Below are 27,495 nucleotides of genomic sequence, written 5' to 3' on the forward strand. Positions count from 1 at the left end.
AGATTATAATTACTTGAATACACAAGGAAAGTGATAGTATTCCATATAATAGCATGATCCAATTGCTATCCATGCAAACATATATCTGTTTATCAAGTATGGAGATGTAAAGCTTTTTATCATTGAAATGAGTATTACAAAATCAAAATGTGGGTTTATATTTAATAATTAAATGATGCTTGCTCCAAAATTTCATTTTCTTTTAAATGAAGCAGTACGGTGTGCATGGTGTGATAATAAAAAAAATTATTAAAAACAATCATCTATATGGGGTTTAATAATCTCCTATGGAAAGCAACTGTGGTTCGTCAATTATCACTATGGATAGCTAATGTCAAACAATATCAAGATACATTCTTCTGTAATTTTTACGGGTTACATTTATCTAAGCTGTTTTGATTTTTTCATCAAACATTATGAATCTTTGTTTGAAAAATGTTACAAGGTCGAAAACAGTGATTCAGATAGACCTTGCTGCAATTATAAATAAACTCATCATAGATGCCAGGATTAAAATTTTATATTTACACCAGACGCGCGTTTCGTCTACAGAAGACTCATCAGTGACACTCGAAAATGTGTATAAAAGGCCAAATAGAGTACGAAGTTGAACATGTTGAAGAGCATTGACCATGTTGAGGACCAAAAATTTCTAAAGGTGTTCCAAATACAGCTAAGGTTATCTTTTCCTGATGTAGAAAAGCCTTAGTTTTTCAAAATTTAAAGTTTTGTTTACAGTTTATTTATAATTATAGACATATCAATGATAACTCAAGTCAACACAGAAGTGTTGACTACTAGGTTGGTGATACCCTCGGGGAAATAAATCTCCACCAGCAGTGGCATCGACCCAGTTGTTTCAAATAAACTCATCAAAGATAAAAGGATTAAACAAAATTATAATAATGCATCGTAAAAATTTGATTCATTCTTATCTTATTTCCTTTTCATCACATTGTCGATCATTTATCAAGTACAGATGATTCAAAAGCATTGTTTTCTGAAAATATCAGGGAAATTCCTAGAAGTATTTTTAGAATTGGCAAACAGTAGTCAAAACAATGAACAGCTGCATCCTGTGATATATTATATAACATCACATGATCCGGCCTCGCAGTTGATCGTGAAGGTGCATATTAACTTTGTAAGTTCATTTTTATACTATAATGTTTTTAAATAATAATCCCAAAATATATGTTTTATTTGATTATCTTTGTTCACATGTTTAACATTATGATGAGCGTCTGCATGTATAAATGATCAAGGTAATGGTTACTAAATTGTCTCATTAGCATATTTTAATTTAAAGGATACATTGCAACCAGCTTTAAACATAATGTGTTAGAAATATATCGCTGAAATCTGAGTTTTAATTCGTTATAAATTATTTTCCGATCAAACCAAATATTTCAATATCACTTTAAAAACCTGTTGTTGCCTAATTAGAGCACGGTATGTACCCCTCATAGATTAATAGGGTCCCATGAATTGTCTTGGTGATATTAAGTCTTTTTCTAGTGTCTAACAATAGATTAACTTATGTCATATCTACAATCCTCTTCCCTTTTCACGAATGTGACCTACCGAATAAGACTATATACCGAGTTTATAATTACATGAGCAACACGACTGGTGCCACATGTAAAGCAGGATATGCGTACCCTTTCGGAGCATCTAATATCTCCGACAGTTTTTTTATGTGATTCGTGTTGCTTATTCGTTAATCTTCTATGTTATGTCTTGATTACTTTTATTTATCTGTTTGTCTTTTTTTTTAAGACATGGCGCTGTCCGTTTATTTAAAATCTATCAGTTTGACTGTCCGTCTGGTATCTGTCACCCCATCTTTTAATACTTTTAACTAGCAGTATACTACTGTTGCCTTTATTACCAATACTTATATTATCGATTTCATCAAAACAATATATTTATTTTGGTTAAATTTTAAAATTCTCCGGTCATTAATCATATAAAATTAAGGACAAAATGTGCTTGTATAAATCTTTATCTTGATTCTTTCTATGACATACAATTTAAATTATATAGAAACCAGTCACTTTTAACCAGGTATTATTTATTTTTTTATCTCTACCAAACGATAAATAATTTGTGATTTCTAAGGGAAATAAAAATGAAATTATACAAAAAAAACTACTTTTTCAATAGAAACGCTGTATATTGACTTAACACAGTCACAGACAGCAACGTTAAGGACTAATAATATTTAAACTGTATGGGTATTCACCGATTTTTTTTTATACATTAGGAAATAGTGACATGCAGTGGGATAAACGTTAAAAAGGACAATGTAGATACACTTTTCCGAATGTCTTTTAGACTATATGTTATAATCAGAACTTAAACACATCTTATGAACCTGGATTTGTTTTCTCTCTATCGATTTATGACTTTTTAACATCAGCGTACTACTGTTGTCTTTATGGGTCATTGCACATTTATGTTAAATCTATCATCAAATGTTGATTAACTTCTAAAAACTTATTAAAAAATATGCCCAACAGCAACATTTCGTGTGTAAATCACTATATTTGATTAAGCAATTTGGCATTGGAATTCAATCGAAAATTCGACATATACTCCTATGAAATTCATCAGAGATGAAATGCCGACGAATCATAAGTTCGTTCTATACTTTTGTGCAATGGTGACCACAGAAAATGCAGTGGATCTTCCTTCACTATACTGCATATCAAAGTCATATAATTATACTTACATATAAATAAATAGAGTGTCTCCGGTTGATGCGACATTTCAGAGCTTCCGTTTCCTATCACAATTTCCTTGTCAGATGTTTACTGCTCCTAAGTTTTTAAACCAAGGTCTCTATGTGGTAAAATTAAAGTCATTACATAATCGGAAAGTAGTATCAAGGACGCTATCATGGTTTGACAGACCATGAATAAATATCTGTGTCAAAGATGACCACGAATATCTTCATGTAGACGTAGCTACATTCCCGTCTTATTTTCTTTCTATTTGAATATCTTCGCATAAGGCTATTTTATATAAAACTGTAATTGTAAGACCAAAACGACGGGTTTCACTCGAGAAACATGCTGTGTTTATCATCGCCGAGCACTTTCGGGCTCACCCTAATATTTTGGTTGTTGATTTTTGTTGTTATGCTTACTATTCTTTAAGACTATTGCGAGTCTATTCCTCTAATTTCGTGTTTTAATATTGTATAGTCAATTTAGTGTTTTTTATGTCACTTTGGTATCTTCTACTTCTTGTTTGATTTTAAAATTGTATATCAATTAAATTCATTGTATGTTTTAAACTCCTTTGGGTTGCACCAAACTACGAGCAACCTCCATTGAATAAATCGAAAGCATATTGAAAAGTGAACACTCTATGTCATCTTGAAAGAACGATTGGTATGTTTTAAGTTTAATATCAACATTATTTATATATAATCAAAACAGAAGCAGACTTCAAATTAACATTTTTGTCAAATGCTTTTAAAATTAATCTATATAATGCGTATTTATTCTTTTGAAATCCATGAAATCAAAACTTCTCTCTAGTCATCATTTGATAACTTGTTAGGTTCGTGTAGCTAAGACTTAAGTTTTCTATGTTGTGGTTGGTACACTGTTGTTTGGCTCATTGTCTCATTGTCTGTTGGTCTTTTCCTTTTTTGCCACGGCGTTGTCAGTATAATTTTGAATTAGGAGTTTAAACGTCCCTTTTAGTTTCTTTCGCTTTTCTTTTCTAACATATTCATGATTTTTTAGGAAGGACTGCTTACCATGTATCAGCAAGTAAGAGCCAATGTTCGCCAACATACATATTCCGAATGTAGCAACGATGGAAAATACAGTGATGATGATTCTACATCTGAAGATAAACAGGTACTGCTGCATTTCCTGAAGAACAATGGATCTAGATATGCAGATAAATTAGCAAAAACTTTTAACAGTACAGAAAATAATATTAATCAATGTCATCCAGGAGAAATAAACTTCAATACTCTTATTAATGAAGGTTCTTGTTGCATTGAAGATGTGATTGAACATACTGAAATTCCATCTGGATCATCTCTACATGGTTCTGATGTAGGAACTGATCTTCATCCGGAAGAAATTTATGGTGAGATTGCTACGGAAGACATGAATAATAATGACCAGATGCGTCATAGCTTACAAACATCGGATTTGTCAAATATAGAGGGTCGACAAGAAGTACTGACTGCCGACTATTTCACAACTAAAGTAGACTGTTTTAACTGTGGTAATGTGTCAACATTAACCGATGGAAATTTGCTAGCTAAGGGCAGTCATGTTAAGTTTGGCAGGTACTCCCACAGCACTAAGACGAACGATTTTTTAAAGAGACGTTTAAAAGGCAAGTTCGGCTTTCCGTACTTTCATCATGCAATTGTTACCGATATTTTTTCCAAGGAATCACATAAGATAAGCATCTGTGTAGTTAACCTTACAACTAAGACAGATACTGGCACTGTGAAAATAGAGGTTATTGAAGAATGTATGAACATTAATCTCGAGGAAGAATATTTGTTCTTAGTTGAGTACAAATACTTATCGTTTACTGCTCACGAGATTATAACACGTGCGAGAAGTTTAAGAGGAAGTAGATCGTATAACCTGTTTACCAATAATTGTGAGCATGTAGCGATATGGTGTGTCACGAACATAAAAGCAAGTTTTTAGTCTGATAACTCAGGTGATCTTATTCAAAGCTGTTTGACCTGGTTTGCTGCAATGCTGGCTAAGATTTTTCATTTACGTTCAGTTTCAAATGATATAGTCTCTGCCACTAAATTGTTATTCTTGCGGGTAGCTAACTGTTCCAAGGTAACTGCAGGCACTCTTGGAGCAGTAATTTGTTGCCCAATATTGTGTGCTATTGTCGAGTGTATTCTGCTGATACGAAGATTTAAACAACTGAAAGATCAGTTAAAAAGGCGCCTGATCTGTTTATCCTGCTTCAGTAAAAAAAGAATAAAGATTCTAGCTAAGTTAGTCGTAGGATTTACAGTGTCTATTGCTTTAATTATGCCAACATTAAAATACGCTATTCCTGTTATTGGAATAGGAATAATCGCACTTGTTGTGATACCGTGGGCTTGCGAAAAACTTATTACAAAGATAAAAGCTAAGATAAACCCAACTTCAGTTATTCCTAAAATGATTGTGCATTCAATGAGTGACATACAGCCTGGTGATATCTTGACTGTATATAAAGGCATAACTGACCATGACGTTGTCGTTGAAAAGGTAAAGCTGCTGAATAGACAAGAAGGATTGAATGTAGAAAGCATCGGTATCGTTCATTATGCATTCTGTGGTTTGCTCGGTACGCGAACAGTTCGAAGTGAAACAGTCCACATCAACCTCAATAAAGAGCATTTATTCGTCTATGATTTCCCTGAAGAAAAGACGTTTTCTTCTGATACCGTAGCAGTTAGAGCGATTAAGAAGATTGGAGAACAGAAATATTTAATGTGTTTAATCGCAGATCAAGTCATTTGGCGTGGGATTGTAAGGTAATGGTTAACATACTATATAGTAAAAAATCATTTCTGTAGATCACCGAAAGGGGAAGTGGTCTAGAACACAGTATTATTTTATTTAGGGGGTTCACTATACACGCAAATTGTTATTAGTCTTCACTTCAAGGTTAATCGAGCAAATTTTATTAAATAAGGCTTTTTACAGTTTTTTTTTACTTTACTACGGGCTCATAAGGATCTTAAATCTGATTTTATTGCTGTGTCCACAATAGACACAGCAATATTATTCTAAGTATTTCACCTGTATCGGTTTGGACAATTCCATGGACTATTCCAATACACACACCATTATGCTTAAGGGGTTTTCATATGTCATGTCAAGATGATATAGGATATTTACCGTTGTTTGCCACAAAAAAAATCTGGTAAAGTCACTTTTCTGATAAACCAATATAAATATAGTTAACATATTTATATATTTAATCTAACTGTGTTCATTGACCCGAATGTTTTAATGACAACACACACCTAAAATTCGTTATGGTCTATTCCATGACATTTGCGCGGGAAATATTCATCAGAGACTTAATTTTAATGGACGTTCATTTGGAAAATTTTACTATCTATTTTATGTGAACAGATGTCATATGTGTTTGTGTTTCGTACATTTAAAGGATCAACGTTATTTAAATTCCGTATATCTTCATTTGACATCAGGTTTGTACGCATGTAGTCTCTTCTCTAGTCTATAATCTAAACTGAAGGCCGCGAAGGGACACATGTCATGATGACACGTGCTGCACAATCCCACACATTTCAACGAACAAAAAAGTTACTATTGAATAGACTTTATCAGACATGTTTATAGACATCTATATGCATTTCATCCCCTTATGTCAGTCATGATAACACTGGCATTAACAGCGGAAACCGTGTATTCGCGAATTCTGTTTTTCGCCTGCTATGAACATGATGAACGATTTCATACAACATTGTAAATTAGGGGTTTACATTATGGACGATTCCAAATAACATTGTAGTTTACATGTTTAGTCGTATCTGGTATCTTAATGAAAACGATGTACATTATTTCTACATATTTGTATATGTTGAAGGAAACAGCTCAATTTCATGATAATTTGGTATACAGAACATGACATAAGTTGTTTGTACAATTTTGGTGTGTATAAATGACCTACATTACAGCCCTGAAATTCTTGGTGCATTTAATGAGGGGGGATAGGAGGGTTTTACTCTTTAACGGATTACTGTGATCACCGAAAGGGGAAGTATTCTAGAACACAGTATTATTTTATTTAGGGGGTTCACTATACACGCAAATTGTTATTAGTCTTCACTTCAAGGTTAATCGAGCAAATTTTATTAAATAAGGCTTTTTACAGTTTTTTTTTACTTTACTACGGGCTCATAAGGATCTTAAATCTGATTTTATTGCTGTGTCCACAATAGACACAGCAATATTATTCTAAGTATATCACCTGTATCGGTTTGGACAATTCCATGGACTATTCCAATACACACACCATTATGCTTAAGGGGTTTTCATATGTCATGTCAAGATGATATAGGATATTTACCGTTGTTTGCCACAAAAAAAATCTGGTAAAGTCACTTTTCTGATAAACCAATATAAATATAGTTAACATATTTATATATTTAATCTAACTGTGTTCATTGACCCGAATGTTTTAATGACAACACACACCTAAAATTCGTTTTGGTCTATTCCATGACATTTGCGCGGGAAATATTCATCAGAGACTTAATTTTAATGGACGTTCATTTGGAAAATTTTACTATCTATTTTATGTGAACAGATGTCATATGTGTTTGTGTTTCGTACATTTAAAGGATCAACGTTATTTAAATTCCGTATATCTTCATTTGACATCAGGTTTGTACGCATGTAGTCTCTTCTCTAGTCTATAATCTAAACTGAAGGCCGCGAAGGGACACATGTCATGATGACACGTGCTGCACAATCCCACACATTTCAACGAACAAAAAAGTTACTATTGAATAGACTTTATCAGACATGTTTATAGACATCTATATGCATTTCATCCCCTTATGTCAGTCATGATAACACTGGCATTAAAAGCGGAAACCGTGTATTCGCGAATTCTGTTTTTCGCCTGCTATGAACATGATGAACGATTTCATACAACATTGTAAATTAGGGGTTTACATTATGGACGATTCCAAATAACATTGTAGTTTACATGTTTAGTCGTATCTGGTATCTTAATGAAAACGATGTACATTATTTCTACATATTTGTATATGTTGAAGGAAACAGCTCAATTTCATGATAATTTGGTATACAGAACATGACATAAGTTGTTTGTACAATTTTGGTGTGTATAAATGACCTACATTACAGCCCTGAAATTCTTGGTGCATTTAATGAGGGGGGATAGGAGGGTTTTACTCTTTAACGGATTACTGTGCGCATGTAAATACTGGTGGAGGATATTCAGTGTATTTTTATACACCATACTCAGCTGGGTAACTAATTGCCTTAGTCCAAATAATTATGACGTCTTGAAAGGCTATTACAATTTTTTTTTACATCGTCGATGCAAGGCGTCAAAGGCTAGCTATTATAATTTTTTTTACATCGCCAATGTAAGGCGTCAAAGAAAAAAATCATAATAGCCTTCCAAGACGTCATAATTATTTGGACTAGGTTTGCATTGATTGGAAGAATATATTTACAGACAGCTATAGTACAGATGAAGCAGCTGTATTTAGACATGGCATTTACCTGGGAATTCCCAAAATACAATGCTGACATGGAATTTACCATCAATTTGGAATAAGAATGATAGTCATACTGTCATACACATCAATATTTCTTTTTGTTAAACCAATATTTATTTATATTAAATGCATAGAGTATGAAATGTATAGTTTAGCAATGATTGTGTATATATCCCTCCTGTAAATGTGCTTTAAATTTTGGTGTATCTATTTGGTATTCATTTATTTAAAAACATGATTTTATCATATTTTACAGAAACGTATCCTACAATTGTCATTTTTTTTGTTTATCTGTCTGTTTGGGTGTGATAAAATGGCAGCTCATAAATTGCCATGTTCAGTCGTGCAGGGGACTTACTGAAATAAGTGATTTTTAAATCACTTTTTAGTAGAAAATTCAATTTGCAAGGTTTAGTCACAAATTGGGATTTTGTAGTTTTTGAAAAACTTAAAACAAATAGATTTAAATGATATCTTTTATTTAGTACATGTACATTTAAAAAAAAAAAAAAAAAACACTTTTTGCTACTATTAAGAAGCAAGGTGTATGCCTTTGATGCTATCATTTAGCTGCATGAAAATTCTATTTTAGTTGAAAAAATGCTATAATAATGGCTTTACAAATTGAACTGATACTTTTTTAAATGATTTTTCCCAGCTATGGGAGTATTTTTCCTGTGAAATTCAAGGTTTCATCTTTCAGATTATGTAATAAAATTCTACTGTTGCGATAAAAATATTCACTGTTTAGGGGTGTTGAAATTAGGTCTTACATAGTTGATGCGTATCCGATCCGTGATTTGTATATATTTCAATGGTGCTCCATCGGTAAGGCCAAAAAAATATCTGTTTGTTTACGGGTACCTGACCGATCCTATTTTGAGCACCCACCCTAAGCCATTTTATTGCCGTCGTAAGAAATAATCCAATCATTATAAATAGGGGAACTCTCGCCCCATGGACAACTCCGACCATGCAAGACGGACCACACAATTCAAAATCATGGCGCAAGAAATAAAATGGACAAAATAATAAAAAGATTATACGACCCTACATATTTTGATGATGTAACCTTAAAAAGACATGTTAGTTGTCTCGTTTGAATTGTTTTACATTGTCTTATCAGGGCCTTTTATAGCTGACTGCCGTATGGGCTTTGCTCATTGTAACATGTACAACAATCAAACATCAACCCACACTAAACTGAATGTAAATGAAAGACGTCTAAAGGTTGATATCAGAGGTGGATTTAGGGGGGGGCGGGCCCCTGCTTTTTGAGAAAAAATGTGGTTGCTTATATAGGGAATCTGTCATGGTGTGTAATTTGGCTTAAATTTGTGTTAGTGTTATTTTGGATAAAAATATGTTTTATTTTATGAAAGAAAATTTAATGTTTGTATTTTGTAAAAGTTTTAATTAATCTGTTTAATTAATTTTACCTATGTTGTGGCATTAGTACTCGGAATGTCACAGTTTGCTCAAAGCACTTTATTTTGAAATATTAATTGTAATTAACACATGTCACTTTGAAAATTAAGAATTTTATCAAAACATTACAGGATTAGGCTTAGTCAATTAAAGTATAATTTTGCTAATGAGAGTATTATTAACATGTCGAGACATATTTATTTATTTTGGATTTTAGTATAAATATTGTCGGTAAATTTTGGGAAGGCAGTCAGTGTTTCGGAAGCGTAACCTCACACTACTCACGTCATCATACTGGCCCTATAAGACTGTCTACCAGTCTACCAGTTGACTGTGTAGTGTGAGACAAAATTTATCTCTTGACTCATTATTTAAATTAGAAAATACTTTTGAGAAGCTTTTATTTTGAGACTTTGCATTTTTGAATTTGAGATTAAGTATATTTTATGATTTAGTAATTTTGGCATTTATTTTATATTTTACATTTTAAAGAGAAATAGTTTTACTTGGGATTTGATATTTAGATTTGATACTTTGTACTTTAATTAGATTATTATTATTATTTGGAATTGTTTACTAATTGATTTGTTATCATCATTCGTTTAAATTGTTACAGTAATTAAATTATGAAAACCTTCCTTGCGTTTTAGCTATGCCTATCAGAACATTAAGTCTAGCGATAGACTGACCCCCTGTCCCTTGGTTCCAGCACAAACGAGTTAGCTCCCCCTTATCTAACAGTGCTCTGGAGGAACCTTGGTGACAGATATGGCGGAGTTGACCCGGGCATGATTCAAATTAGATTCTGAAACTGCATAGCTGAAATGTAGGTTGGCAAAATTCATTCAAAATTATTTAAAACTTAAAATTTCAAAAATTGAGACAACAGTAGGAGAGACAATGAGAAGAAGAGAGAACCAGTAACAGGAGAGACAAGTTGCAGATTAATACAACTCACAACTAAAAGATAAGTACATCTTGCCTATTATAATACACTTTAATAACTTTTAAGTGAAAAGTATAGATGTATGTTGATTCTTGGTGTGAATCTGTTAACTTTAAATAAATATTTGTTTGTGCAAAAACTTTACAGGAGTTAAAATTCAGTTCAGGAGAAACTGTAATTGTGCAAATAATTTTATACGATCTGGAAATTTGACTCATAGTAGAGAGAATTTAACATTTAGTTCATGAGAGATTTTATTTGCATAATTAATGAAGTTATAACTTAAGGTAGAGAGAATTGAACATAAACAATATACTGACAAAAATACTTTAAGTTTCAGTTTGGTAATTGGAATAGAAATATCATCATGGGTAGAAAAAGGATTTCAAAAGGATGGTGCTGCCAAAGAGACAGATGTGCCAGGCTATCCAGTGTAATACCAGGAACAGCAAGTTTCCAGTTTACTACAACCATGGAGAGGAACTTTGTCGAAATTGGACTGGAGGACCACCAAGTGAGATGTTTAGTTGACAGCGGAGCATCTTTTAGCTGTATCAGTCAACATCAGCTGTACCGTCTAAACACCACTACAGCGATACAGAAATCAACGATAAATAGTGCAATAGGTGTCTGTGGAGAAGTGCATGCGATAATTGGTGAAATAGTACTACAGCTATCTTTTGGACAATACAAAATTTACCAGAAATTCCGTATATTTGAAACACTACATGCAAAAGCTATATTAGGATTAGATTTTTTGAGAGACAATAAAGTGAAAACCGACTTTGAAAATATGACTTTAACAATACCAACTCTGAAGAATTCCGCAATGAACATGGAACATCAAGATAGTGTTGCTCATGTTACCATAGCAACCTTTCAAGACAATAGTGCAGTTACAGCTTTGGCAGAAACCGTGAATTCAGTGATTTTAGAACCTCAATCAGAAACAATTATACCAGTTAAAATTCCAAAATTTCAAATAGGAAGTATAGTAATTTTAGAACCGTGCCATAAACTTCAGTCACGCTTTTCTATAGCTGGTGGAAAAACAGTTTCAAATATTGATAATAATAACATGGGAATTTACAGACTTTTAAATCCAACGAATCAAACTATCTATTTGGACTCGAAATTACAAATTGCTGTTGCACAACTAGTTGACTTCAGAAATATTAATGCTTTCAAAGACCAAGATGAAGGATTTTTATTCAGTGTTTTAGAAAGTGAGAAATATTCAAACAATAACAGTGCTGATATTTTAGCTGATTTAGGGATTAATTTAAGTGATACTGACTTAAGTTTAAATCAACAACAAAAACTTTATAAATTTTTAAGCCAGAATAGAGACATATTTGCCAAGGATTTATCGGAACTTGGTAAAACTGAAATGCATTATCATACCATCCATACAAAAGGTGATAAGGTGGTTAGTTTAGCACCTTATCGTCAATCACCACAGATGCGTGCTGAGATTGAACGACAACTAGATGAGATGGAGAGACATGGTATCATCGAAGAATCTACCTCACCTTTTCACAGCCCTGTAGTTCTCGTGAAGAAACAAAATGGTGAATTTCGGTTTTGTGTGGACTTCCGTGTGCTCAACAAGATAACAGAGCCACTTTCATTTGGAATTCCACACATGTCTGACATTTTGGATACATTAGCTGATGCCAAACCTGAGCTATATTCAACTATCGACCTTCGTTCAGGATTCTGGCAGGTACCGTTAGACCCTGCCACAAAATACAAGAGTGCCTTCATTACCCACAAGGGAGTTTACGAGTTCAACAGACTAGCATTTGGTATGATGAATTCACCTATGACATTCCAGTGTTTAATGACCAAAGTGCTGAAAAATCTAAATTTTAAGATCGCGTTAGTCTACATAGATGATGTTTTAATTTTTTCCAAGAACTTTGAGGAACATTTACAACATTTAAATTTAGTGTTTACCAATTTAAGAAGTGCTAATCTAAAATTACATCCGTCGAAATGTAAATTTGCAAAGAAGGAAGTTAAGTATTTAGGACATGTTATTTCTAAAAATGGAATTAAAGTGAACCCAGAAAACACAGAAAAAGTGAACAATTTTCATACTCCTAAGAATGCCAAACAAGTGAAAAGTTTTTTAGGAATGGCGAACTATTACAGAAAATTTGTGAAGGACTATGCGTGTATTGCCACACCGTTAACATCACTTTTAAAGAAAAATATGAAATTTAACTGGACATTGAAATGTCAGAGGGCATTTGATACTCTGAAAAATGCACTTATTTCCGCACCTATTCTAGTGTTTCCAGAATTTGATAAACCATTCATATTATCCACAGATGCATCTGAATATTCAATGGGATATGTGTTAAGTCAGATTCAGAATGGAGTGGAGCATTCCATTGCTTATGGTGGAAGATCTCTTCGTGGTTCTGAACTTAGATGGCATATAACAGAAAAGGAAGCACTAGCTCTAGTGGATGGAATACAGCACTTCAAACATTATTTGGCAAATCAAGAATTCACTGTGTATACCGACAATGTATCTGTTAAGTATCTGCAGAAAATCAAAGACTGTCAAGGTCGTCTAGGAAGATGGAGTTTGCTACTTCAGGGATACAACTTCAAGATTATACACCGTGAAGGCTCTAAGAATACTGCCGATTGTCTATCCAGGCAACAGTACACAAATTCAACAGCACAAGATTCAACCGATTTGGCAGAACATTTGTACAATATTAATGAAAAAGAGTATACTGAAACTGTGTTTTTTTATAAAGGAGAAAGTGAGGAAAATGTAATCGCGAACATACAAGAAACTGAAATTCAAGAACCGGAACTTATGAATTTATCCAAACATCAAAAAGAGTGTCGAGACTTTTCCGAAATTTACAATTATAAGTTTAATAGAGAATTACCAGATGATGCAATTTTAGCGAGAACAATAGTAGCGGAATCATACAATTTTGAAATAGAGGATGGAATTTTAAAACATTTTTATTCAAAGAGGTGTAAACAAGTACCAAGACATGAGCGTTTAGTGAAACAGATAGCTGTTCCTAGAATTTTACGTGACGACGTTTTGAGGTCTTACCATGACTGTATTCTAGGCGGTGGTCATCAAGGTTTCGACAGAACATACTCATCACTGCGTAATAAGTACTTTTGGCCTTCAATGTATGAGGATATTAAACAATATGTTAAGACATGTGAAGTGTGTCAACAATCGAAAAGGAATTATGGTGCTAAACGACCACCTCTTAAACCACAAATAAGTGATGACATATTTAGTAGATGGCATATGGACATACTTAGTGGTCTACCTACAACTCCAGACAAATACAAACATGTACTTTTAGTGGTGGACAGCTATTCTAAGTGGAGTGAAATATTCCCTTTAAAAACACAAGAAGCTGGTGAGGTAGCAGGAATACTGTACAGGGAGATTATCTCACGATACGGAGCACCTAGAGTTCTCATATCAGACCGCGGCAGGAATTTTACGTCGAACCTTGTAAAAGCATTATCTGAAATGTTTCAGATTACAAGACATTTAACGAGCTCCTATCATCCGCAAACAAATGGATCTGTTGAAAGAATGAACTCCATTATTCTCCAATCTATTCGCAGTTATGCTAAAGATCAGCAAGATGACTGGGTTCATTTATTACCAGGAATCATGATGGCATACCGAGCCACTCCAGCAACTCAGTCAACTGATTTCTCACCATTTTTCTTGTTGTTTGGACGAGAGATGTGTCTGCCGATTGATACTTCTCTCATACCTAAGGAACATTTAGCCCAAGATCATAGGATATTTTTAGGAAGAATTCTGCAAAATTTAGAAAGAACCAGGAAAATTGCATCAGAGAACATAGAAGTAGCCCAAGAGAGAAATAAACGCCAATACGACAAGAATACACAGGAACCAGAATTTAGACCTACCCAAAGAGTTTGGCTATACTGTACTAAAGTTCCTGTAGGAAAGGCTCCAAAATTGCATCGTAAATGGGTAGGTCCATATTATATAACACTTGTGAATAGATCAAACCACACATACAGAATCCGTAATTGTGCTAACAACAAAGAAGTGAAGTCACTAGTAACTGCGCATAGGTTGAAGCCATACTATGACCCTAACACTAGACCAACTAATCCGCCTCCAGAACATGAAAATGATGACGATGAGTTAGATCCAGACGAAATAGGTCGACAAGATAACAATGACAGACAACAACAAAATCGAAGACAGGAAAATGGGGACAACAATGACAGACAACAACAGAACAGAGGACAGCAAAATGGAGACAACAATGATAGACAACAACAGAACAGGGGACAGCAAAATGATAACAACAATGGTAGACAACAACCAAACAGAGACCAGAGAATTGGTAACAACAACCAGAACCAACCATGCAATCCACCTGTTGGCAACACCAAACCATCATGTCAAGATTGTAAACGTGGAAATTGTACTCCATTTAGTGAAGAAAACATCGACCGTCTAATGGCTTCAAATCGAGGTAATGGTACATTATATTACAAAATAAAATTCAAAACAGGACAAACCGAGTGGCATTTTCCATGTAAAATTCCAACAAATATAGTGCGTCAATTTCATGCGGACAGAACAATGAGCGGGAAAAAGAGAAAAAGACCTCTAAATCAAACCAAGCATAAATTCTTTAATAAATCTGACAAACCAGGAAATGAAGAAAATAAGGAAACTAGTACCAATTCGCAAAAGGAATCTGTAAATGTGCTTTCAACCAATAACAACCCTTCTTTGGATTATTCACAACCTGAAAAATTACTAGCAGTGCGTTTAATAAATAAAAAGGCTTATTATCTGATTCAATCTGGAATTATTCAGAGGTGGCATTCAATTACATCTGTTCGAAACCATGCTCATAATTTTATCAAATACTTTACAACAATCTTTGAGGAGAGATTGCTGAAAGAGAAATTGAACTATCTTCAGGAAAAACACCAAGGAACACTGAAACAGGAATTTAGTAGCTGTGGTCAAGGATTTAAAGTACATGAAGCAAGAGTTGACAATAGTGGAAAAATGGAGTTTTTGTTAAGTTGGATGAACCCAAATATGCCTCCAGAATGGCAGACTTTTGATGAAGTGCCGAATGGGTGCATTGACACTTTCTTAAAAGAATTAACTAAAGAGTTCCAAAGTGAGATAAATCCATGGTGATTTGTTTTAAACAATTTGTGACTCGTTAGGACAGTGTTTGAGACTTGAAAATAGTATTTTAGGAGCAAGTAAATCTATTTAGTTTTTCTAAAACATTTTTTTTGGGGGGTAGGTAGTTCTAGGACTTAGTGTGAGTGCACGCATACTATTTCTTATTACTACATCTTTTGATTTTGGTTAAAGTGTCTTGTCTTTTTGGAGATTAACACAAAAATATAAAGGTTGAGAGAAGCTAGCTAGCTGACACTTATTGTATATATATTTTTTTTTACTGGCGCCAGGTTATGTATATAATTGGTAAAGAGTGTATTTAGATATTTTTAAGATGCGTATATGTGAATGTATATATCATGTTTGGGGACAAACATATTGGAGTAGGGGGGAATATGTCATGGTGTGTAATTTGGCTTAAATTTGTGTTAGTGTTATTTTGGATAAAAATATGTTTTATTTTATGAAAGAAAATTTAATGTTTGTATTTTGTAAAAGTTTTAATTAATCTGTTTAATTAATTTTACCTATGTTGTGGCATTAGTACTCGGAATGTCACAGTTTGCTCAAAGCACTTTATTTTGAAATATTAATTGTAATTAACACATGTCACTTTGAAAATTAAGAATTTTATCAAAACATTACAGGATTAGGCTTAGTCAATTAAAGTATAATTTTGCTAATGAGAGTATTATTAACATGTCGAGACATATTTATTTATTTTGGATTTTAGTATAAATATTGTCGGTAAATTTTGGGAAGGCAGTCAGTGTTTCGGAAGCGTAACCTCACACTACTCACGTCATCATACTGGCCCTATAAGACTGTCTACCAGTCTACCAGTTGACTGTGTAGTGTGAGACAAAATTTATCTCTTGACTCATTATTTAAATTAGAAAATACTTTTGAGAAGCTTTTATTTTGAGACTTTGCATTTTTGAATTTGAGATTAAGTATATTTTATGATTTAGTAATTTTGGCATTTATTTTATATTTTACATTTTAAAGAGAAATAGTTTTACTTGGGATTTGATATTTAGATTTGATACTTTGTACTTTAATTAGATTATTATTATTATTTGGAATTGTTTACTAATTGATTTGTTATCATCATTCGTTTAAATTGTTACAGTAATTAAATTATGAAAACCTTCCTTGCGTTTTAGCTATGCCTATCAGAACATTAAGTCTAGCGATAGACTGACCCCCTGTCCCTTGGTTCCAGCACAAACGAGTTAGCTCCCCCTTATCTAACAGTGCTCTGGAGGAACCTTGGTGACAAATCACTGAATAGTGACTGGAGCGAGTCCCCTCTTAGGTCAGTCAGTGGGGGGCCCCCACTTTAGAAAATTTCTGGATCCGCCACTGGATATACAAATGTACAGTATCGAACAGAAGATAAAAAAGGGAACAATATGGTGAATTTTAGAGATTAATATTATTGCATGTACATGCATTTGAAATATTTAAGATATATTGTTTCGATTTATTTAGTTCAAGGTTCCACGTTGACCTAGCTTCCATTTTCGAAAACTGTCATTTAAATGCTAGTCTATTAGAGGGATATTTCCTTTTCATTGGTTGTAGATATGGAATCTTATTTTACCATGAAGTCAGATTTGAAAATGACTTTGGGAATGAAGATATCATAAAGCCTGAATGTCAGTTTTAGTCTTATATATGTACTTTATAATTTTAGTCTTGCATGTACATATATCACTGATTCAGTGGCAATGGTAAATAGACACTGACAAGTCTTAGATAATATTTTATAGTTTTGAATGTTTTGTCCGTTGACTAAAATTAGGTGGAGGTTTGTGTGTTCTTATTTCCAACAGAGGTTAACTCAACACATATCAATATGTGCATGAAGCAAATTGATAGTTGCTACATGTAGATAGGGAATGATTGTACCACAAGAAAGTTTTAACCTGTGTATATATACTTAAAATATGATAAAAAAAATCATGTCTTTTTCAGGACTTCTGAACCAACCATGTAGTATGGAATGTTTTTGAGATGTGGTTTTGGTCGATGGATGTTAATGAAGGACCTGTAGTACAAAGTATATCACTGAATTTAGCTCTTTGTCTAAGTGTATTATTGAATACTTTGCTTTGAGCTCAGTTCATTGTTATGCAAATCATTCTTTGTGAAATAAAGATTTGACAGAAAACTCTCATGTACAAGGATTTGTCAAAGTAGTATCACCTCTGTTTACGTACAATGTAAGTATTAGGGAGATAAAAGCATTCTATTTTGATTTGAACCAAACATATTATAAAAAAAAAGAACAAATTTACCCGAAAATGCTACTACCACTACTAGCAATATGATGCTAGGTTGTTTTAATACATCTGTACTAGCTGCCTACTGTTGACTCGGTTCTGAGTGTAAATGGTCCTTCAACTATGCGGGGGAAAATTATAAGGCATATCTAGGCTTATCAATTTCTAAAACAATATTTCATTGTACATGTTTGAAATTTTTAAACAACCACAGAAATTTTTGCAGTTGAAATACATGTAGGTATCCTGTCGTCGTCTTCCCAAGACGGATGGTTTCCAGATAATAAATTCAGTATACTGTGGATTCATTAATATTCTTTGGATACCAATTTTCGTGGATTTCGTGGGTACAGGAGAACCACGAATTTAAATGTTCAACGAAGAAAACAAATTTTCTAAAGGAATGAGTGTAGACTTTGCCAAAACCACGAAATTAAATATCCACAAATATATGTCAATTTTCCTCAAACCACGAAAATTTGTACCCACGATTAATGAATCCACAGTAGGTAAAAAGAAAGCCTTAAAATTATAACAACTGTGGATTCATTTATTTTCGTGGATTAAAGAAAATTTGCATTTTCGTGGTTTTGCCGAAGTCTGCATACAAGCCGGTATAGAAAATTTGTTAATCGTTGAACATTTAATTTCGTGGATATCTACCCACGAAAGCCTCGAAAATTGGTATCCAAAGAATAATAATGAATCCACAGTAATATTTATAATCATAAAAGGAAGCTTGGGATTGTTTTGGTTTTTTTTGGGGTGGGGGGTATATATGTAGTCCCTAAGGTTTAGGAATAAGGGTTCCAAAGGTGACCAAAACAAGCATTAATCTAGTGTCCGTACAAAAAGTCGTGAATAAGTATTTCAATTGTTCTGAAATTGTACCATAATATTGAATACCATAAGTTGAAGGTTAAGGTCTATTTTGTGGGTTATGGGGCAAACAGTCTAGGAATTAAGGGCCAAAAACAAACATTTTTGTAGATTCCAGACAATAAATTGGAGTTATTTCTTTGTCCAGAATGGTTGTTGAATTACCTAAAACCAATGCTTTATGAAATCTTCTTTAAAAATTGGAGTTTAGATTTCTCTGTCCAGAATAGTAGTTGAATCAACTTAAAATAATGCTATACATGTATATACAATATATATACAATGCAAAATTCACTTTACTACCAACTGATAAATTTAAGCAGTCTTTAATAGCCATTCAGTGATTACAAGCACTTTGATTATCATTCTAGGGTTATGCCCTTTCACAAATGGAAAAATTCCTCAAGTTTGTCTCAACTAAATTTAGTGAAATGTGTATATAATGCTTATTACCTCTTAACTCAGTTTAAGTTCAATTTTTGGCAGCTTCACTTTATGTACCTTTTTAACGTTACATGTTAGCGGGGTCATCATCACCATGACTGTATGACATTTATATTTTAATACTTTATGTTTTATTAAAATGAGTAGTTGAATAATTATTGTTGCAAACTCCATTAGAAATTTGATTTGAGATCATTTTTATACGACCGCAAAAATTGAAAACTTTTTGGTTGTACATTGGTATCACGTTGGCGTCATCGTCTTCATCCAAAGACATTTGGTTTTCGCACTCTAACTTAAGTAAAGTCAATAGAAATATATGAAATTTAGACACAAGGTTTATGACCATGAAAGGAAGGCTGGGATTGATTTTGGGTATTTTGGTCTCAACAGTTTAGGAATAAGGGCCCAAATTAGCATTGTTCTTGGTTTTTGCTCTATAACTCAAGTATTAGTAAACAGAAATCTATGATATTTTAACATAAGGTCTATGGCCACACAAGGAGGGTTGGAATAGATTTTGGTAGTTTTAGTCCTTACAGTGTAGGATTTAGGAACCAAAAACAGGTCCCAAATAAGCATTTTTCTTGGGTTTTTTAACAATACCTTTAGCATAAGTTAATAGAAATCTATTAAGGTTTATGACCACAAAAGGAAGGTTTGGATTATTTTTGGGAGTTTTGGTCCCAAGGAATAAGGGGCCAAAATTAAACTTTGTTTGCTTTCATTAAAAAAATGAATTATTGTGCTTCTTTGATTTGCCAAATCTAACCATGTTAAGATTCTTAATTTTTGGTCCTGTTTTTAAATTGATCTACATTAAGGTCCAAAGGGTCCAAAATTAAAATTAGCTTGATTTTAACAAAAAAATAATTTTTGAGGTTCTTTGATATGGTGAGTCATAAAATGTACTTAGATTTTTGATAATGGGCCCAGTTTTCAAGTTGGTCCCAATCGGGTTCAAAAATTATTATACTAATAGTAAGTATTGTGCAATAGCAAGAAATTTTCAATTGCACAGTATTCTGCAATAGCAAGAAATCTTTAATTGCACAGTATTGTTCAATAGCAAGAAATGCTCAATTGCACAGTATTGCACAATAGCATGAAATCTCCAATTGCACAGTATTATGCAATAGCAAGAAATTTGTACTTGCACTGAATTGCACAATAGCAAGAAATATCTAATTGCACAATATTGCGCAATAGCAAGAAATTTTCAATTGCACAGTATTGCCAATAGCCAGGAATATTCAATTGCACAGTATTGTCCCGTTTTCAAATTGGTCTACATTAAGATCCAAAGGGTCAAAAATTGAACTTTGTTTCTTTTCAACAAACATTGAATATATGGGGTTCTTCAATATGCCGAATCTAACCGTGTATTTAGATTTTTAATATTTGGGCCCGGTTATCAAATTGATCCACATGGAGGTCTAAAGGGTCTAAAATTAAACATTATTTGATTTCATCAAAAATTGAATTCTTCGGGTTCTCTGATATTCTGAATTTAACCATGTATTTAGATTTTGGATATTGGACCAAAATAGGTAAATGTCCAATTTAAATTTTTTAAGTTGAAGTTCTAATAGACCACATTCAATCTGTGTCAGAAACCTATGTTGTGTCAACTATTTAAGCACAATCCAAATTCAGAGCTGTATCCAGCTTGAATGTTGTGTCCATACTAGCCCCAACTGTTCAGGTTTCCACCTCTGCAGTCGTATAAAGCAGTATAAGTATAAAGTATAAGACTTATTAAGTAGATGTTGATGATATCTGCTTGACATGCTTCAAATTCGATCGGATTACTTTTGGAGCAGTTATGAGTCTTTGAAGCATGCTCACAAAGGTTCTTTTGGTGAAATCATTTTTATATTGGTCAAAACTTTGGAGGAGATATAAAGAATTGAAATAAATCAGCACAGAGGTTTACTTCCTATCTCATTTAGCCCCAATAATCATGTCAGACATAAGCCATTGTCATTACTTAAAACCAATAAATGTATTCTAATCTGAGGAAGAAATTCGACATTTTAACAAAAAAAATTACTAATGATACTGACGATCCACCACAAAGTAATGTAAATAGAACCATACCAATAGTAAGCAAAAACATATAAAAAAGATGAGGTATGATTGCCAATGAAACAATTCTCCACAAGAGACCAAATCGACACAGAAATTAACAATTTCTCTCCCAGCTACAAAATGTATCCAAAACCAAAGATTTAGAACATGTTCTATCATAATCATTTGGTAACTAATGTAATTACTATTGAACATAAAAAAAATATCAAATAAATAACACTTTTAATGCTCAGATCGGTTGTCACCGTGCAACACAGTTATTAACACCATATAGGAAAAACATAGAACTTTATTGTCATAAGACACTGTCAAACATCCAAACATTCTATCCACACTCATCTGTGTCCACACTTGTATAGTAATAATAAGAAAAAAATCAAATTAACAAGAAAAACGCAATGTAGAAGATAGACAAACAAGTGAATGTTTAACAGGAATACAAATGCAAAGGACAATTTATAAAAAAAAACAATCTAAACTAAAGCCAATGAGAAATCCTAGACGACGAGACAACAAGAAAATAAACAATTAAACAATAGACTATTTATCCTATAAAATTTAAAATAGGTGCCCCGAAACGTTTTTATACTAATCATTGAACCAATTGTGTATTACCATGTGATAAAAGGTCTATCATGAGTCGAATCTGGTAATAATTGAAATTAACTTCATGTTGTAACCTATAGAAACATAGCATTGGTCGAGTGAAACACACTTACATAGATAATTAGTCAACAAATTCGTGATCACTTCAAATCGTGTGTTGCTATTTTAGCATTAAGCCTGAATATGGCCAAGCAATTGAACGAGAACAAATTATGATATAACAACATACATAAGTGATGTAGGCATTTTGTCTTTCAAAAAAGAAAATTTTACCTTTTGCAAACGATCAGTTTTTCTTTTGATTTGCGCAATATTAGTGTTTTGTACTTTTTGTAAGTATGGTACGTTATTTATAAGCTTAGGTATGATACACACTCTAACGTGTCAGAAGTAGTCTTTATTCTATCACATGGAATGTTTGCCTAAATCTATTTTTTTTAAAAACAGTGTAAAGTCATGCTTTAAGTCTGTTTCATATATATAAAAAAATAAGTTGGTTTTCATACCTAGATCAGTGCTAGAAGTATCACAGTACATTCTGTATCATTGCTTGTATTGTTAATCAAAAATATTGTTTAAGGTTTTGTGAATCCTTTAGCAGATAAAAGGCACTGTATCCACTACTTACGGGGCGCCGAATGGGACTCTTGTGGTTTTGTACTCAAAATTCAATTTTGTACGGACAAAAGTGACTTTTGTTCAACAAAAATGAGTTCAGTTTAACAAAATTTGTATCATACTACAAATTTAAAATTTTGTCATACAAAATTATCTATCAGCGGACAAAAGTCACTTTTGTCATTACAAAATTCATTTTTGTTACACAGACTTGACTTTTGTTACCTAATTTGAAAATTGAGCGACAAAAGTCAATTTTTTATTTAAATTAGTTTAGTTTGGTTTTTGTGAACTAATTTGCATACAAAATCGACTTTTGTTACACAAAATTGACTTTTGTTACACAAAAATTACTTTTGTTACACAAAATTGACTTTTGTTACACAAAATTGACTTTTGTTACACAGAATTGACTTTTGTGAGACAAAATTGACAAAATTGACTTTTGTCTCAACAAAATTGACAAAATTGAATTTTGTCTCAACAAAATTGACAAAATTGAATTTTGTCTCAACAAAATTGACAAAATTGAATTTTGTCTCAACAAAATTAACAAAATTGAATTTTGTCTCAACAAAATTGACAAAATTGAATTTTGTTTCAACAAAATTGATTTTTGTCTCACGAAAGTCAATTTTGTCTCACGAAAGTCAATTTTGTCTCATAAAAGTCAATTTTGTTGTTACAAAATTGAATTTTGTCATCACAAAAATGAATTTTGTCGTCACAAAATTGACTTTTGTCTCAACAAAATTGACAAAATTGACTTTTGTCTCAACAAAATTGACAAAATTGACTTTTGTCTCAACAAAATTAACAAAATTGACTTTTGTCTCAACAAAATTTACAAAATTGACTTTTGTCTCAACAAAATTAACAAAATTGACTTTTGTCTCAACAAAAATGACAAAATTGACTTTTGTCTCAACAAAAATGACAAAATTGAATTTTGTCTCAACAAAAATGACAAAATTGAATTTTGTCTCACAAAAGTCAATTTTGTCTCACAAAAGTCAATTTTGTCTCACAAAAGTCAATTTTGTCTCATAAAAGTCAATTTTGTCTCACAAAAGTCAATTTTGTCTCACAAAATTGATTCTTACCGTACACAATTGACTTTTGTGATTTAATTTCCATATCAGGTAACAAAAGTCAATTTTGTATGCAATATGTTTATATTTGCATACCTTTAAGACAAAATTGACTTTTGTCATGACAAATATGAATTTTGTCTACAAAAATGAATTTTGTCATGACAAAAATGAATTTTGTCTACACAAATGAATTTTGTCATCACAAAATTGAAGTTCTCACAAAACAAGTCTGTAGCACATAGTTTTGTAAGACAAAAATGATTTTGTTATGACAGAATTGAATTTTGTACAAAACCACAAGAGTCCAATTCGGCGCCCCGTACTACTTACGGGGCGCCGAATGGGACTCTTGTGGTTTTGTACAAAATTCAATTCTGTCATAACAAAATCATTTTTGTCTTACAAAACTATGTGCTACAGACTTGTTTTGTGAGAACTTCAATTTTGTGATGACAAAATTCATTTGTGTAGACAAAATTCATTTTTGTCATGACAAAATTCATTTTTGTAGACAAAATTCATATTTGTCATGACAAAAGTCAATTTTGTCTTAAAGGTATGCAAATATAAACATATTTGCATACAAAATTGACTTTTGTTACCTGATATGGAAATTAAATCACAAAAGTCAATTGTGTACGGTAAGATTAAATTTTGTGAGACAAAATTGACTTTTGTGAAACAAAATTAACTTTTGTGAGACAAAATTGACTTTTGTGAGACAAAATTGACTTTTGTGAGACAAAATTGACTTTTGTGAGACAAAATTCAATTTTGTCATTTTTGTTGAGACAAAATTCAATTTTGTCATTTTTGTTGAGACAAAATTCAATTTTGTCATTTTTGTTGAGACAAAAGTCAATTTTGTTAATTTTGTTGAGACAAAAGTCAATTTGGTAAATTTTGTTGAGACAAAAGTCAATTTTGTTAATTTTGTTGAGACAAAAGTAAATTTTGTCAATTTTGTTGAGACAAAAGTCAATTTTGTCAATTTTGTTGAGACTAAAGTAAATTTTGTGACGACAAAATTCATTTTTGTGATGACAAAATTCAATTTTGTAACAACAAAATTTACTTTTATGAGACAAAATTGACTTTCGTGAGACAAAATTGACTTTCGTGAGACAAAATTGACTTTCGTGAGACAAAAATCAATTTTGTTGAGACAAAATTCAATTTTGTTAATTTTGTTGACACAAAATTCAATTTTGTCAATTTTGTTGAGACAAAATTCAATTTTGTCAATTTTGTTGAGACAAAATTCAATTTTGTTAATTTTGTTGAGACAAAATTCAATTTTGTCAATTTTGTTGAGACAAAAGTCAATTTTGTCAATTTTGTTGAGACAAAAGTCAATTTTGTCAATTTTGTGTAACAAAAGTCAATTTTGTGTAACAAAAGTCAATTTTGTGTAACAAAAGTAATTTTTGTGTAACAAAAGTCAATTTTGTGTAACAAAAGTCAATTTTGTGTAACAAAAGTCAATTTTGTGTAACAAAAGTCAATTTTGTGTAACAAAAGTCAATTTTGTGTAACAAAAGTCGATTTTGTATGCAAATTAGTTCACAGAAACCAAACTAAACTAATTTAAATACAAAATTGACTTTTGTCGCTCAATTTTCAAATTAGGTAACAAAAGTCAAGTCTGTGTAACAAAAATGAATTTTGTCATGACAAAAGTGACTTTTGTCCGTTGATAGATAATTTTGTATGACAAAATTTCAAATTTGTAGTATGATACAAATTTTGTTAAACTGAACTCATTTTTGTTGAACAAAAGTCACTTTTGTCCGTACAAAATTGAATTTTGAGTACAAAACCACAAGAGTCCCATTCGGCGCCCCGTACTACTGACATACATTACAAATATAGCAAAAAATAAGTTCACTGTAATTTTCAAGCTCAATTTTTGTGGCATATGAATGAAGACAACAGTAGTTTATTAATGTTTAAATATATGAAATCGTTCAAGACTGAGAGAATCGCAACAACACATGATAGTAGCATCTTGTTTTTCATTTTGTGTTACGAATTTTTCTTTTGCCAGTTCAATAGAATATGTTATATAATACATTTATGTATACAGTGCTTTTTACTCATTGTGGTTTTTACTGTTTCAGCAAAGAAAAAGATAAATAGTTGATGGTTTGCTCCTTGATAGATAGATATAGGAAGATGTGGTGTGAGTGCCAATGAGACAACTCACCATCCAAACAACAATTTAAAAAGTAAACCATTATACGTACGGCCTTCAACACAGAGCCTAATTTATTTTAAAATGGGTTATGTTGAACACCGTCCGGTTCAGTTGCAAATAGAAAGAAGCTAATAAAGATAACAAATATACTTTGAAGACGCGTTGGTGGCCTTGTGCTGTTTCAGATCTTTTATTTGGTATTGTCGCTTTGACTCATTTTCCATTTCCATTTACAATTCCATTATGCACGATTTAGGTGTTAGAATTGAAGGAGATAACATGTTTGTAAACCTAACAAATTACTTTTTTAGATATCAACAAAATGCATGTGATATTTGAAAGCAGACTTTTTGTTTTCAGGTTTTACCGAACGTCAATGCCTGCCACATAAGACGCCCAGTGAAGACAATAAAAGACGTTCACAAAGGAGATGTTATAGAATTCAAATATTGCGCGCTTCCCCACGTTGCAATAGCTGTAGAGCCAAAAGACTATATACCAGCTGATATCATTGAATTATCATATATACATGTTGCTGGGAATGGAGAGATCAAGAGGACGACAGAAATATTTGATCTTGAGATGAGTCCCATCTTCTTTCACATTTACAAATTGAGTGAAATAGAAGATAACAACAAGGTTGTCGCAAATGCTCAGCGGGTAATTGGACGACGGCTTGACACAAACTATAATTTTTACAAATCTTCTCATTTTGTTTTAGCCTGCAAGTTGAAATCTAAGGAGAAATCTAAGGATTAAGACTGCTTTTTTGAAAGTTATTTAGTTGATTAAAAGTTTTAGTTAGAAATCAAGGATTAACAGCATTTAAAATAAAGATGAATAGAGGAAACAGACTGCATAATCCTCAGTGAGATGTGGTATATCTTAGAAAATTGGAAAGAACTCTGCCCTGGAGCTGTTGAACATATTACATGTAGATTATCATTGTTCTATACTCTTTCCGAAGTACATTTGTTTTTCTAGAAGAAAAAACGCGTTTAATTTTTCATCAAGTTACATAATTTTGTACAAATGAAAATATTGACAGATAACATTAATATATGATTAAATAGGGAAAATTTCTATATATAAATAAACTCATCATAGATACTAGGATTAAATTTTGTATGTTTTTAATATATATTAATGCATTTATGGCAACAATACGATTTATTTCGTATATATGCGATATTTATTTGGGTATAAGATACTACAATTTTCTTTGTTTATTATAGGTCTGTTATTTGAAAAATTTTACTACGTGTTTTAATAGATATCGTTATTCATATCAATTTAGAATCAACGGTTGAAACGCTATATGACAATCAGGGTACTCATAAAATAGTCTAAGACATCTACGGTAAACTTTGGCTGGGAGAGTTGAGATTTTAAAATTGAGAATGGAAATGGTGAATGTTTCAAA

General features: G+C 32.2%; 1 protein-coding gene across 1 annotated transcript; it reads left to right on the forward strand.

The window, feature by feature from the left end:
• The first annotated feature begins 984 nt into the window (after positions 1-984).
• On the forward strand, positions 985-27,343 carry LOC134707820 (uncharacterized). The gene is made up of 3 exons (XM_063567875.1): positions 985-1,144; positions 3,759-5,530; positions 26,433-27,343. The coding sequence occupies exon 2, from the start codon at positions 3,774-3,776 to the stop codon at positions 4,692-4,694; it is 921 nt and encodes a 306-aa protein (XP_063423945.1). The 5' UTR covers positions 985-1,144; positions 3,759-3,773; the 3' UTR covers positions 4,695-5,530; positions 26,433-27,343.
• The last annotated feature ends 152 nt before the right edge of the window (positions 27,344-27,495 follow it).

This window comes from Mytilus trossulus, chromosome 2 (assembly GCF_036588685.1).
Source record: "Mytilus trossulus isolate FHL-02 chromosome 2, PNRI_Mtr1.1.1.hap1, whole genome shotgun sequence".
NCBI lineage: Eukaryota > Metazoa > Mollusca > Bivalvia > Mytilida > Mytilidae > Mytilus > Mytilus trossulus.